Genomic DNA, 12664 nt, shown 5'->3' with positions numbered 1-12664 from the left:
CGGCTGGGCCCGTGAGCCATGGCCGCTGGGCCTGCGCGTCCGGAGCCTGTGCTCCGCAGCAGGAGAGGCCACAACAGTGAGAGACCCGCGTACCGCAAAAAAATAAAAAAAAATAAAAAAATAAAATAAAATAAAAATAAAAACACCCCTTTTGATACTTAAAATTTAAATATTAAGCCTGCAATCACTTCTCTGGTCAACAAATCTCAACCCACCAGTTGGTTTTTGGAAACTTTGGGAATTCCTCTCCTCCTTTAGCCCCTAGATGTTTCACCCTCCACAGGGGAAAGGAAAGACCCCGCCCCCGCCCTCCCCACACACACTCTGAGATCACAGGCTGGAAATAGCCTGCGCACCTCCCAGCTCCACCCACAAATAAAAACAAAGCCACAGGTCTCTTTGGGAGAAGGGAGACTGTAGCAGAGACCAGGATTACTAAAATCTAATGAACAACAGGCTTCAAAAGGCCAATAGGGGACCTCCCTGATGGCTCAGAGGTTAAAAATCCACCTGCCAATGCAGGGGACTCGAGTTCGAGCCCTGGTCCGGGAAGATCCCACATGCCACGGAGCAGCTGAGCCCACAAGCCACAACTACTGAAGCCCGTGCACCTAGAGCCCGTGTTCTGCAACAAGAGAAGCCCGCGCTCCGCAACAAAGAGTAGCCCCCGCTCACCGCAACTAGAGAAAGCCCAAGCGCAGCAAGAAGACCCAACGCTGCCAAAAATAAATTTAAAAAAAAAAAAAAAGGCCAACAAATCTAAACTGTAACATCGAGTAAACGCTATGCTGGAAAAGGCTGCCATAATAACAGCAGAGACGGTGCTACCCAGCATGGAAAAGTAGATGCCAATGAGAACAAACACTCAGTATTCCAGCTCCAAGGCCCACAAGTTTTTCACTGTCTCAAGATATAAGCATCCTGTACACACTTAAAACAGTTTTGCATTTATTAGCTTGTATCCAAAAGTAAAGGCAAAACTAAAACATAACTAGTTTTGAGTCATAGATTACTCACATAAAGAGCTTTTCCCTCTCAAATATTAAGGGTTAACTTCTACTACTTTGTAACTTAATGAAATGGCTTAAATATGTATATAACTCCATAAGCTAAAGTAACATGAACAGGTAACATGAATGGTCTTATCCTTAATAGTACTGGCATCCACTCCCTCCATGGACAGCATTAAGTCAATCTGCCCCGATGTACAAGGACAAATGAAATATCTGCTCCCGTGGTCAAGTCAACCCTGACGGAACCATTTTTAAAATGCGGTAAACGAAAAGCTCTCTAGAGAAAGGACACGTGAATCATCAGTAGCTATCAAGCTTATTTATACTACTCCTCTGAGGAAAGAAAAGCTTTATGCTTGATAGTCGTTTTGCAGTTTTCCACAGAAAAAAATTAATTTAAGGTTGAGCTATTGTCACCACTTCTACAGTGTCCCCTCAGATCTGTTAGATGGAACAGCAGGGGGTTTACACACTTCAGCTGTAACAGATGTTCTTCACACTTGTTCCTCGTGATAAAATTAACATCTTAAAACTAGCTAATTTGCAAACAGAGAAGCAACATAATTGCACTTTAACAGCTGAACAGTTTTACTTACTTCCTGAGACAGAAATGGGATGACTTGTGCACAAATTGTATTCAATCTCTTGGCGATTTCAGTCTATAAAGACAAAGCGATATAAATGTTTAGTATATTTCATAATCAGTTCAGAAAGATAAAACTTGATACCCAACATCTGAGTCCTCCACTGCCTCACTCTTGAGGGCATAAAATTGCTTTCCCAGGCTATGTTAGCAATATTTATCTTGAGATAAACAGCAGATATTAATCCCACTTGCAAAGTAAGACAAAATCGTACGCGTTATTGGTCACTTAAGAGATAATGGGTAGTTTAATTGAGCTGGAAAACCTACGCGGTTTAAGGCTATGTAATCATTTAACCTGGTGGGATTGCAAACCTCTCCGAACACTTATTCAATAACGGCATATCAGGGCACATCCATATAGCAAGTTCATTCAAGCCGGAGTCAGAACCCTGGGGAGCAGGGGCACCACCAAAGCAGTCTAGCTCTCAAGATAAGGTCTAGAGCGAGAGTGGAAGAAGACCTCCTTCCCACTTGTCTCAATGCCTGCACAACTGCAAGAGGACGTTAATGTTAGGAAGCCTTCACTGAGCCTCAAAATTTCAAACAAGCCTAGAAAACACTGCTGAAACAGAACTCAAGTCCAGAGTGACAGTCAAGTCAAGGTATTCTGGCTATCTGTAAAGTTTTACCACAATTCAGCATCAAATGCCAGGACCTCACTGACAGGGCCCACGGTTCCACTGAGTTTAGGAAAATGTGTCCTGAGTGTCTGCGGCACGGGCTGTTCTAGAGAAAGTAAGAAAAGTCCCTGCTCAGCTCCAAATGCACAGCAGTCCCTCTACAAGAGGGACAAACTGGCAAAGAAGGGAATGAAGTGTGCTCTGCTCCCAGGCTAGGGTAGGATCCACATGCCCACCCCACCTCCAACACCCTCCAGTAATGCAAAGGAGCCCTGCTTTCCTCTAACTCTGAAGAACCAGTTCTGCTTTAAAAAAAAAAAAAAAAGTCATCCGAAGAGTCCCACATAGGCCTTATTTATTTCATCATTTTCTGTCAATGCTTACTAATGCTGCCTCTATTACTGAATTAGGCAATGAAAAGCATTACGAGAAGAAAATTATGAAGTGCAAAGCCCATGCCCTTGAGAGAGAATGGAATAAGTGAGACAAAGTAGAAACCTCAGGACCTGTATAATCAAGTACATAAAAAAGAGCTGCCTTTTGTCCTCTGAGATGATTCCAGTTAACTGAGCAACAAGCCTTTGGTTTTATGGGATTGGATTTAGGCCGACCCAACTCAATTCTCCCTGACCACCAATGAGACAGGGTTACAGACAGTGCCTTGGAAGAAATGTACTGGGAGGGGAAATGACTGGTATAGAGAACAAACCCATGACCTTGCTTGAACAAGCGGGGCAAACAGATACATACATGCAAAAAGGGTGCAGCTGTACTAGGTGCAAACACAGAACTGGGTCAGCCCTACCCAGTTCATTTGATCACAGCCACCCACTCAAGCTAACTCAAGGTCATGAAAGCATGGGCGGGCTACCCTTGCCTTTGCAACAGGGTTCTACACTATATATCTGGGTAGATGTAAAGGAATAGGGATGCCCTCTGTGGACTCTGAGGTCCTTGCTCCCCACTTCCTACCTGCCATACATTCCAACAGCATTCTGTACTTTTCCCATCTCTAAAATTCCCTTCATGTTTTCCAATTTTAAAAATGACATCTGCTCACTTTGAGCACATACACACAGATGTATACTATATAGAAATATACAAGAAAGTTAAAATAACCCTAAGTCCACCATCCAGAGATTACCACAACAACATTCTGGTGATCCTAGGAAGCAGCACCCCAGGCTCTCATTATCTGTGTGTGCACAAGCCCAGAGTAGAGAGAGACACTTTGATACCAAGGGGTCCCAATACGTATACTGCTTTTCTGTAATTTATTTCCACTCAAATGTGTCATAGACACCCTCCCACTCAATAAAAACAGATATGAATTAGGACATCATCAATATATCCCACTTGGGCTTCCCTGGTGGCGCAGTGGTTGAGAGTCCGCCTGCCGACGCAGGGGACACGGGTTCGTGCCCTGGTCTGGGAAGATCCCACATGCCGCGGAGCGGTTGGGCCCGTGAGCCATGGCCGCTGAGCCTGCGCGTCCGGAGCCTGTGCTCCACAACGGGAGAGGCCACAGCAGTGAGAGGTACCACACACACACACACAAATATATCCCACTATACAAGCAGATGGGTGTCTCAACACTCCCAATATCAGGGGATATTTATGTTTCACCTAATTTTCCACAATTACACACTGTATGTCGAATAACTCTCTCCCTGGATCTCTAAAAGGAATCTCTAGAAGTGAAATTGCTAGGGCAAAGTGTATGCATATTTTAAACTGTAATGCATGCTGATAAACTGCCCAGCCGAGAAGCTTACCAATTTACATCATCACCAGTCTATGAGGGTGCTTGCTCCCCCACCCAGTGTCAATACTGGGTTTTGTTGACCTTTTAAAAATCTTTATCCATCTAATAGATTTTAAAATGACCTCATTTTTATTTGCATTACTTGGATTCTTCCTGAAGTTAAACATCTTTTCATATATTGACTGGTCCACTTTATTTTTCCTTTCTCTTTTTTTCTTTTGGTATTTATTCATCCTTTTTTGTAGTAGTTCTTTCCATATGACAAATACTGACTTTTCCAGTTTTTCCACCTTGCTTATGATGGATTTTTTGCTGTGCGTAACTTTGTTTTTATGTGGTCAAACTAAAAAATAGTCTTCCTATGTTCCCGGCCTTTGGGTCAGGATTAGAACACCCCCAAATTACAGAAGCCATTCTTAATTTTCTTCTAGTGCTGCTATGGCTGTACTTTCTGCACTTAATTACTTGACCTACACGGAATTTACTTTAGTTTAAGAAGGAAAGATGATCTCCTCTTTAATTAATAATTATATATGTTATTACATAGAGTGGCTTCAAGGCAGAAGTGAACTTGACTGTCAGGGAACAGTTAAGACCTGGTCTGAATGAAATCAACTTGTAAACCTTTAACATTAAACATTTAATATTAAGAACAAAATAAAAGAAGTACAGATTAAAGCACAGACCATATAAATTGAGTTAGAGTAGCTAAGACTGAAACGGGAGGACCAGGGTTAAAGATCAAAGCTCAAACTGATGAAGAAACATCAAAAGCCATAGCATTTGTCCTGGGAATTCTAAATAAATGGTCTGGAGAAGAAACAGAAATAAGAACAACAGAGAAGGATCTTATCCCAGCTGTCTCCTCCCTCTGCCAGGTCTATAAACCCTAATCTTAAAACTATCCTCTGACAAGTGAGTTTAACTTTGATCAAGGAGGCCTGAATTCAAATCTCACCTCTGACTTATCTTAAAATTCTCTGAGCCAGCTATAGAGCACCTACTCCTGGCAGCGTGAGGATGCAACTTATTTCCCTTACGGTGCTTTGGGAGGTCTAAGACATCACCACCACTCCAGCCCTTAAAATAGTCTGGATGGCAGCATAAAAACTGACAGTGATTCTTTAGTATTATCTCTTGCTTCAACACGAGGGTATTCTGATAAGAACTTTAATTTAGCACAAATTAACAAGTAGTAGTGTTTTCCACCCGTGCTTCTATTCCTGACCACAGAGTTTACAAGCAGGTTAAACTGTATAGTTGACCCCGCTTAAGCAGGTGTTAAAAAAGTTCTGTAACCTTTTCAGACTGCCTTCTTTCTACCTCTTCCAAAGACTAGACAACTCCAGTGGGGGAGCGGGGGGAAACTGCAGGCTAACTGTATTTCCCACCTGGAAATCATTTTCCTGCCCAAAGCTGAAGACGTATTTGGTACCTGCTAACAGTCATAACGTTTATAAGTAAACTTACAATGTGCCTGTACTTCTGACACCATGTAAGGCAACAGAACTAAGTCAGCATTCAAGAGCTAGCCCTAAACCAGATTTGTGTGGAAACTTTGTGCCCAGAAACTTAACCAGCTTGGTTAAGGCCCCAGCATCAGGCCTTACTTCAGGGACAGCCAGCCACCACCCACTGAGGCAGCAGGAAACAGGAGCCCAAATTATCTGTCTAGAACCAGCTTTTGTTCTCCCTGGCAAGGCCAACTCCCTTCTTACTGACTTGCTTATGGTAATACGGTTGGCCCTCATAATCCAAAAACTTGGGTTTGCATCTCAGCACACTAGTATTAGGTGTCCTGAGTTAAGTCACTTCAACCACTGAGCCTCAGGTCTCTTATCACCAACCTACTTCAGTGTTTCAGCAGAATCAAGTAAGCTAGTATGTAAACTACAGCTGCACTATTACGAAGTGCTTTGCTCTTATCCCAATCCTTCAAGGCCTACCTCAAATCCATGTAGAAACTGCCTTTCTCCCATAACACCAATAAACAAACTCTAGGCCCTTCAAGATCCTCCAAAGCATTTACCATCATTTGGTAAACTAAGACTTTATGCTTAAAATCACATCTTTTGTGAAGCTTCTGGACAGTCTCCTAACAGCTTCCAGCATCAAGTCTTCTCAACATAACAGGGAAGCAGGAGAAGACTCTGGCTGAGCACTTTGATACAGCTCCTTGCTGAACCCTCCCCACCAAAACTGACCAGAGGGTACACATCCCACAAGTGGGACTTTCAAAAGAATGCCTCGCTGAACCAAAATGGAATCCCCATACACCCTAAATGCAATGACCAAGATGTAACCACAAAAACCGTTCCTAACCAGTGTCAGAATAAAGCTCTGTTTATAGTAAGAAATTGTGTCTTAGTAGGTACAAGATTCAGGTACATGTATATTTTAACTGAGTTAAATAGGCCAAATACCTCAAAGGCCAGCAATGAACCAAACCCTGGTACATGTTGCAGAGCTCTTAAACTGAAGACATGTTCTTCTGAGCCTCTGAACTCAAGTTTTTAGACCTCATGATTCCTAAAAGCTTGGCTTTCCACCTTTTCATACTCCTCCCACCTCATCTAATTTCCAGACTGAAGAGCCAGCCTGCTCCCCAACGGCTGCCCACTTCTCCACTACACACAGAGTAACATATAATGAACGTTGTTGTAGGCTGAAAGCAGGGCGAGGACTGCTTAAGAGTAATTGCCCATGGGTCTCAAAGCAACACAATGGCACCTCGCCCAAAGTCAGCTTACGGAGGGGAAACTCCACCACCATTAAATTGCAAATTGATGGATCATAAAAAATGCCGCTTATGCTGAGGGCTGGCAAACTGATCTTTCTGTTTCCTCAAACCAAGCAGGAGGCCAAGAGAAAAACACAGTGGAGAGCTGGTAAGAAGTGCCTGGCAACAGATAAACAGGCAAGAACATGAAAACAAAGCACACAAAAGGAAATAGATAATCTCTAAATCCCTTCTGATGAGAAGGTTCAGAGTCTGTGAAATGACAGCCTTCAATACAGAAAAATGTTCAACCTCACCGGCAACCAAATAAAATGCAAATGTTGTTGTAAGTAAAGTGGGTCATTCTGCACCAGTTAAGTTAGTTTATTAAAAATAAATTAATGAAATCCAACGATGATGAGTCTTCTGGGAAACTGGAGCAATCACACATTACTGATGACAGAGTAAATCGGTACAGTTGTCTTGGAAAGCAACTGGGCAATGTGTTTCAAGTGCATGAAATTATTCAAACCTTTTGGTAAGGCTTCCCACAGCTAAGAATTTATCATAAGGAAATAGTTCAAATGAAAAGCATTCCATGCATGAAGCTGCTCACTGCAGCACCAATTTCAAAGCAAAAGAGGAAAAGTCAGGTAAAAATGTAACAGTAGTTCAACACATCACAACCATCTGCAGCTTTTTAAAAACTTAACATTTGCCCTCCTGATAAATCAGTTGTCTAGTACTAGGAGAAAGGGTTAAATACACGACATCAACCCAAAGCCAAGGCAAGTAACCATTTTAAAGTCATGTTTATGATAATGATGCTTAAATGGCCAACACATTTACTAGATGAAGTAGGAGGGGAAGAACAAAGCTGTGGTGTTAGTGTGACTGTTTTTTGTTTGTTTTAGAACATATGCATGCGGCCAAGCGCTGTAATTTGATACCCCCAGCTGTAATTTGATACTCCAAATAAAACCAGTGATTATCCTGCTGTAGCAGGGTTATCAGTGCCATTTCCCCCCCTCCAGTGACCTTGTAGATGCCGCCCTTGATTTATCCTTTGGATGTATTATTAAACAGGGAAGGGAGCAAAGGGTGATCAGGCCCACCAGTCCTGTGATTGACCCTGGCACTGAGTCACAAGGATGCTGGCAAACGCTGAAACCCTTTGGGTGCCCAGCCCTCTAACAATCTTCATGTCACATATGGAGAAGCCAATGCCTAAAGGAAATGATTTGCCCAGGATCATAAAGATTAAAAGCCACGGTGCTGCCTAGTCCTTTCTCCAGGAAGCAGAAGTGGGAAATTGGAACATACTCTAGACCAGAAACAAAGCTGATGTACTCAGCCTTGTTTGCAAAGCCATACAGCCCTAACAGGACCACAGCAGTACAAGGCCAAGGCCATGTCATCGCTTAGCCAACAACGGTACTACAACAAGTGGCCCCAGTCTGTCACTGACAGGGTCACTGTACTCCTGCTGTCTTTGGCAGAAGTACAGTGCAAGGCAAAGCAGGCATTTCACAAGGAGCCACAGTTATAAATTGCAAACCTTAAATAAACAAGTAGCAGCCAAACTGCACTTTTGTCCTCCCCTTCGCAGGCAAAGAGAATTAGTGCCTCAGCCCTAACATCAGACAACCTGGCCCACCAATAAAGCAAAATCCACAAAAACACATCCTCAAGTACATCTCTATTTCCTGAAGATGACATCTGATGTGCCTAAAGAAAATTCAAGATGTTGGACTAAAACTGCATACCCAAAATGATATACACAAAACTCTGCAAATAAACTTCCAATACTCCCCCCACCCCTTTACAGGAGGGGGAAAGGCTTCTTGGCCTAGAGACCTCCTTCAGAACACTGGCGAGTCACCAGACCATCTCCCATCCTAGCACTATGCTTCACCAGCACACTCATGAAAAGGGAATTTTATCTGAAGTTCTAATGCATCAGAGTAGCTCTGTTTAAAATATAATGACGTCGATAAAAGACTAACCACAATTTGGGGGAAATCCAAATGAAAAGGACTTGGGGTCTCTAAGCTGACGATATAATGGTTATGAGGTTATCAGCAGTTTTCAAACATAAGAATGCATCAGGATCACCTGAAAGGCTTGGTAAAACATAGACAGTTGGGCCCACGCCTAGAGTTTCTCATCCAGGAGGTCTGGGGTCCCAGCATCTGCATTTCTAACAAGGCCCCAGGTGCTCTGCAGCTTGTTGGACTAGGGACCACACTTTGAGAACAGTGCCAATGAATAACCATGACAGAGGCAGCATCTACTGCTTAGTACACACCAGCTCCAATTACACCCAGGGTCTAAGCATCAGTCAGCGTAGGTGCCCTTGGAGACTGGACCGGAAGGTTAAAATAACTCACCTAGGTCAGAAACAGGAGGGAAGGTCAGGCCTGCCTTTCTCCAAAGCCTTGCCACAGTGAGAGATGACCGTCTTTCTCCACACTTTTTTTTTTTTTTTGCAGTATGCGGGCCTCTCTCACTGTTGTGGCCTCTCCCGTTGCGGAGCACAGGCTCTGGATGCGCAGGCTCAGCGGCCATGGCTCATGGGCCTAGCCGCTCCGCACATGTGGGATCTTCCCGGACTGGGGCACGAACCCGTGTCCCCTGCATCGGCAGGAGGACTCTCAACCACTGCGCCACCAGGGAAGCCCTTTTTTTTTTTTTTAAACATCTTTATTGGAGTATAATTGCTTTACAATGGTGTTAGTTTCTGCTTTATAACAAAGTGAATCAGTTATACATATACATATGTTCCCATATATCTTTCCTCTTGCATCTCCCTCCCTCCCACCCTCCTTATCCCACCCCTCTAGGTGGTCACAAAGCACCGAGCTGATCTCCCTATGCTATGCGGCTGCTTTCCATTAGCTATCTACCTTACATTTGGTAGTGTATATATGTCCATGCCATTCTCTCACTTTGTCACAGCTTACCCTTCCCCCCCTCCCCATATCCTCAAGTCCATTCTCTAGTAGGTCTGTATCTTTCTTTATTCCCATCTTACCCTTAGGTTCTTCATGACATTTTTTTCTTAGATTCCATATATATGTGTTAGCATGCGGTATTTGTCTTTCTCTTTCTGACTTACTTCACTGTGTATGACAGACTCTAGGTCCATCCACCTCACTACAAATAACTCAATTTCGTTTCTTTTTATGGCTGAGTAATATTCCATTGTATACATGTGCCACATCTTCTTTATCCATTCATCCGATGATGGACACTTAGGTTGTTTCCATCTCCTGGCTATTGTAAATAGAGCTGCAATGAACATTTTGGTACGTGACTCTTTTTGAATTATAGTTTTCTCAGGGGATATGCCCAGTAGTGGGATTGCTGGGTCATATGGCAGTTCTATTTGTAGTTTTTTAAGGAACCTCCATACTGTTCTCCATAGTGGCTGTACCAATTTACATTCCCACCAGCAGTGCAAGAGTGTTCCCTTTTCTCCACACCTTCTCCAGCATTTGTTGTTTGTAGATTTTTTGATGATGGCCATTCTGACTGGTATGAGATGATATCTCATTGTAGTTTTGATTTGCATTTCTCTAATGATTAAGGATGTTGAGCATTCTTTCACGTGTTTGTTGGCAGTCTGTATATCTTCTTTGGAGAAATGTCTATTTAGATCTTCTGCCCATTTTTGGATTGGGTTGTTTGTTTTTTTGTTATCGAGCTGCATGAGCTGCTTGTTAATTTTGGAAATTAATCCTTTGTCAGTTGCTTCATTTGCAAATATTTTCTCCCATTCTGAGGGTTGTCTGTTGGTCTTGTTTATGGTTTCCTTTGCTGTGCAAAAGCTTTGAAGTTTCATTAGGTCCCATTTGTTTATTTTTGTTTTTATTTCCATTTCTCTAGGAGGTGGGTCAAAAAGGATCTTGCTGTGATTTATGTCATAGAGTGTTCTGCCTATGTTTTCCTCTTAAGAGTTTGATAGTTTCTGGCCTTACATTTAGGTCTTTAATCCATTTTGAGTTTATTTTTGTGTATGGTGTTAGGGAGTGTTCTAATCTCATACTTTTACATGTACCTCCACACATTTTTAGAAAACAAAACCAAGGCAAGAACACAAACCAGGGCTGGAGGAACCCATCTGACTACTGTGGGAAACCTCAAACAATATTCATTCAAATGAGTCCACCTGTGGCAATGTAATCTTGCCCCTTCTTCAACCTGATGATTAAAGCACAACAAAGAGTACCAGATGACAGAACCCCATCAGTGGCTCAATTAATCAGAACACAAGTCGCCAATTATGGGCAGATCCTAACTTTTATGTTCCGTCTCCCCCCTCATTTGGCAGCTCCTGCAAGCAAGCATTCTAAACCCCAGCCCTTTCCAAAGGGGCACAGACTCTCTCCTTTCACTGCTCACCTTTCACACTCACAGCTTCTCTCCAAACAAGAAGGGGTTAAAATAAAGGGAAAGAATAAGCTGCTGAAGGCTGCCGAGGCGAGATAGCAACACTAATTGCTCCCCTACTCCCGCTCCTCGAGAGGCAGATTGCAAGGGCTCGCATCTCCAGAGAAAGCTCTCGGATCTTGGGAGCAGCTCTCAGCAGAGCAACTCAAGTGCCCTTAATTGTTTATGTTCTTAATGCAGAGCCTCTTGAATGCATTCATTTTTAATAGCAGGCTTGAGTGTGGGGCCCATCAAAGAATGACAAAGCAACTCTATTCACTGGTCCTCCTTCCTGCAATGACGGTCTTCTGATTTATTTGCAAATGACAAGCTTGGCAGGCTCCACTTGAGGGCTGCCCTCTTTTTTTTTTTTTTTTTTTTAAGAATTCAGTTGCATTTTCCATGATGAAGTTGAGTCTGCAACGCTGTGTATTTGTGTAAATTCTTCCCCCTTCAGTTCCTTCTAATTAATGACTTAAATGTTTTGACCCAACTGTTGCCAAGCAGTGCATTTGGGCTTCATTTTGTCATTCTGGTAAAGATGCATCCTTGACAAAAGCATCGCAGCTGTTTCAGTGCCTGAACAGCACATTTCCATTATTCAGAAACCCTTGTTATGGAGTTCAGAAAGTGCTGTTCACAGGAAATTCTAATGACCTGTCCCATGATGGAAAAAGACAGCGTTCCGTGGTGTCAAAGGAAAATGCACTCTTTTGCACCACAAGAAGAGTTTCAAGACAAACTCCGAGGGGTGAATCACGGAACGCTACCGTGAAGTCACCACCTATTGTTCTGGGAATGGAAAGAGAGCAAAGCCTACACCTTTCACCTTCTCCACAGGTCTTAGTCATTAGGGAGTTCATGAGAAATTAGATAATATCATACAGTAGCAGGAAGATCAGTGGGAGGAAGAGCCAGCTACATAATCATGGCATGAAGGCTAAAATTACAATTACGAAAATAAAATATGCCTATGTAAAGACAAAGACTGCACGGGAATATGCAAAAACCAAGTCGCCTCGGAAAACCAGGTTTATGAGAATGGTCTTTATTCAGAACTTGCAATGTTATTTTCCTTGCAATAACACTTAAACCCTTTCCTTTTCATCATGGCAACCTTTTAGGCCTGTGTAACCGGTCTTTGGTTGGTACTGACTTCCAAGGGTCTGTGTCACTATAACCCTGACTCTCATCATGACAAAGCAAACACCCAGTGCACACAACTATAAAGCACAATTTATCATTAGCTTTAGCACTTCTCATCATCCCCTTCCCCACATCTTGTTTGGAAATCACTGAATAAGCAGTTTGGTGTGAATGTTTCCCTAACAGGTTGGAATCTTTAGCCAATCTAGATAGTGGGAAAGGAATTTCCTGCCTTAGGTGACCGTGGGACAGTGATTCCCTAATTTTAAAAACATGCTACAGCTGAACGACCCACACACATGAAGGATGGCTGCCACTCTCCTT

General features: G+C 42.9%; 1 protein-coding gene across 10 annotated transcripts in view; it reads right to left on the bottom strand.

Annotated features, from left to right (window-relative positions):
• TLE1 (TLE family member 1, transcriptional corepressor) overlaps nucleotides 1–12664 on the bottom strand; it is an 88359-nt gene that overhangs the window by 56896 nt on the left and 18799 nt on the right. For all 10 annotated transcript variants that reach the window (XM_007446718.1, XM_007446722.1, XM_007446720.1 and 7 more), the window contains exon 5: nucleotides 1610–1672. In XM_007446718.1, the coding sequence (XP_007446780.1) occupies nucleotides 1610–1672 (63 nt within the window). The remainder of the gene's footprint in view (nucleotides 1–1609; nucleotides 1673–12664) is intronic.

Source organism: Lipotes vexillifer, unplaced genomic scaffold (assembly GCF_000442215.2).
Source record: "Lipotes vexillifer unplaced genomic scaffold, Lipotes_vexillifer_v1.1 scaffold1066, whole genome shotgun sequence".
NCBI classification, from domain to species: Eukaryota; Metazoa; Chordata; class Mammalia; order Artiodactyla; family Lipotidae; genus Lipotes; species Lipotes vexillifer.
Note: the sequence above shows the minus strand (reverse complement) of the source record. Positions and strands in the feature narration are given on the sequence as shown.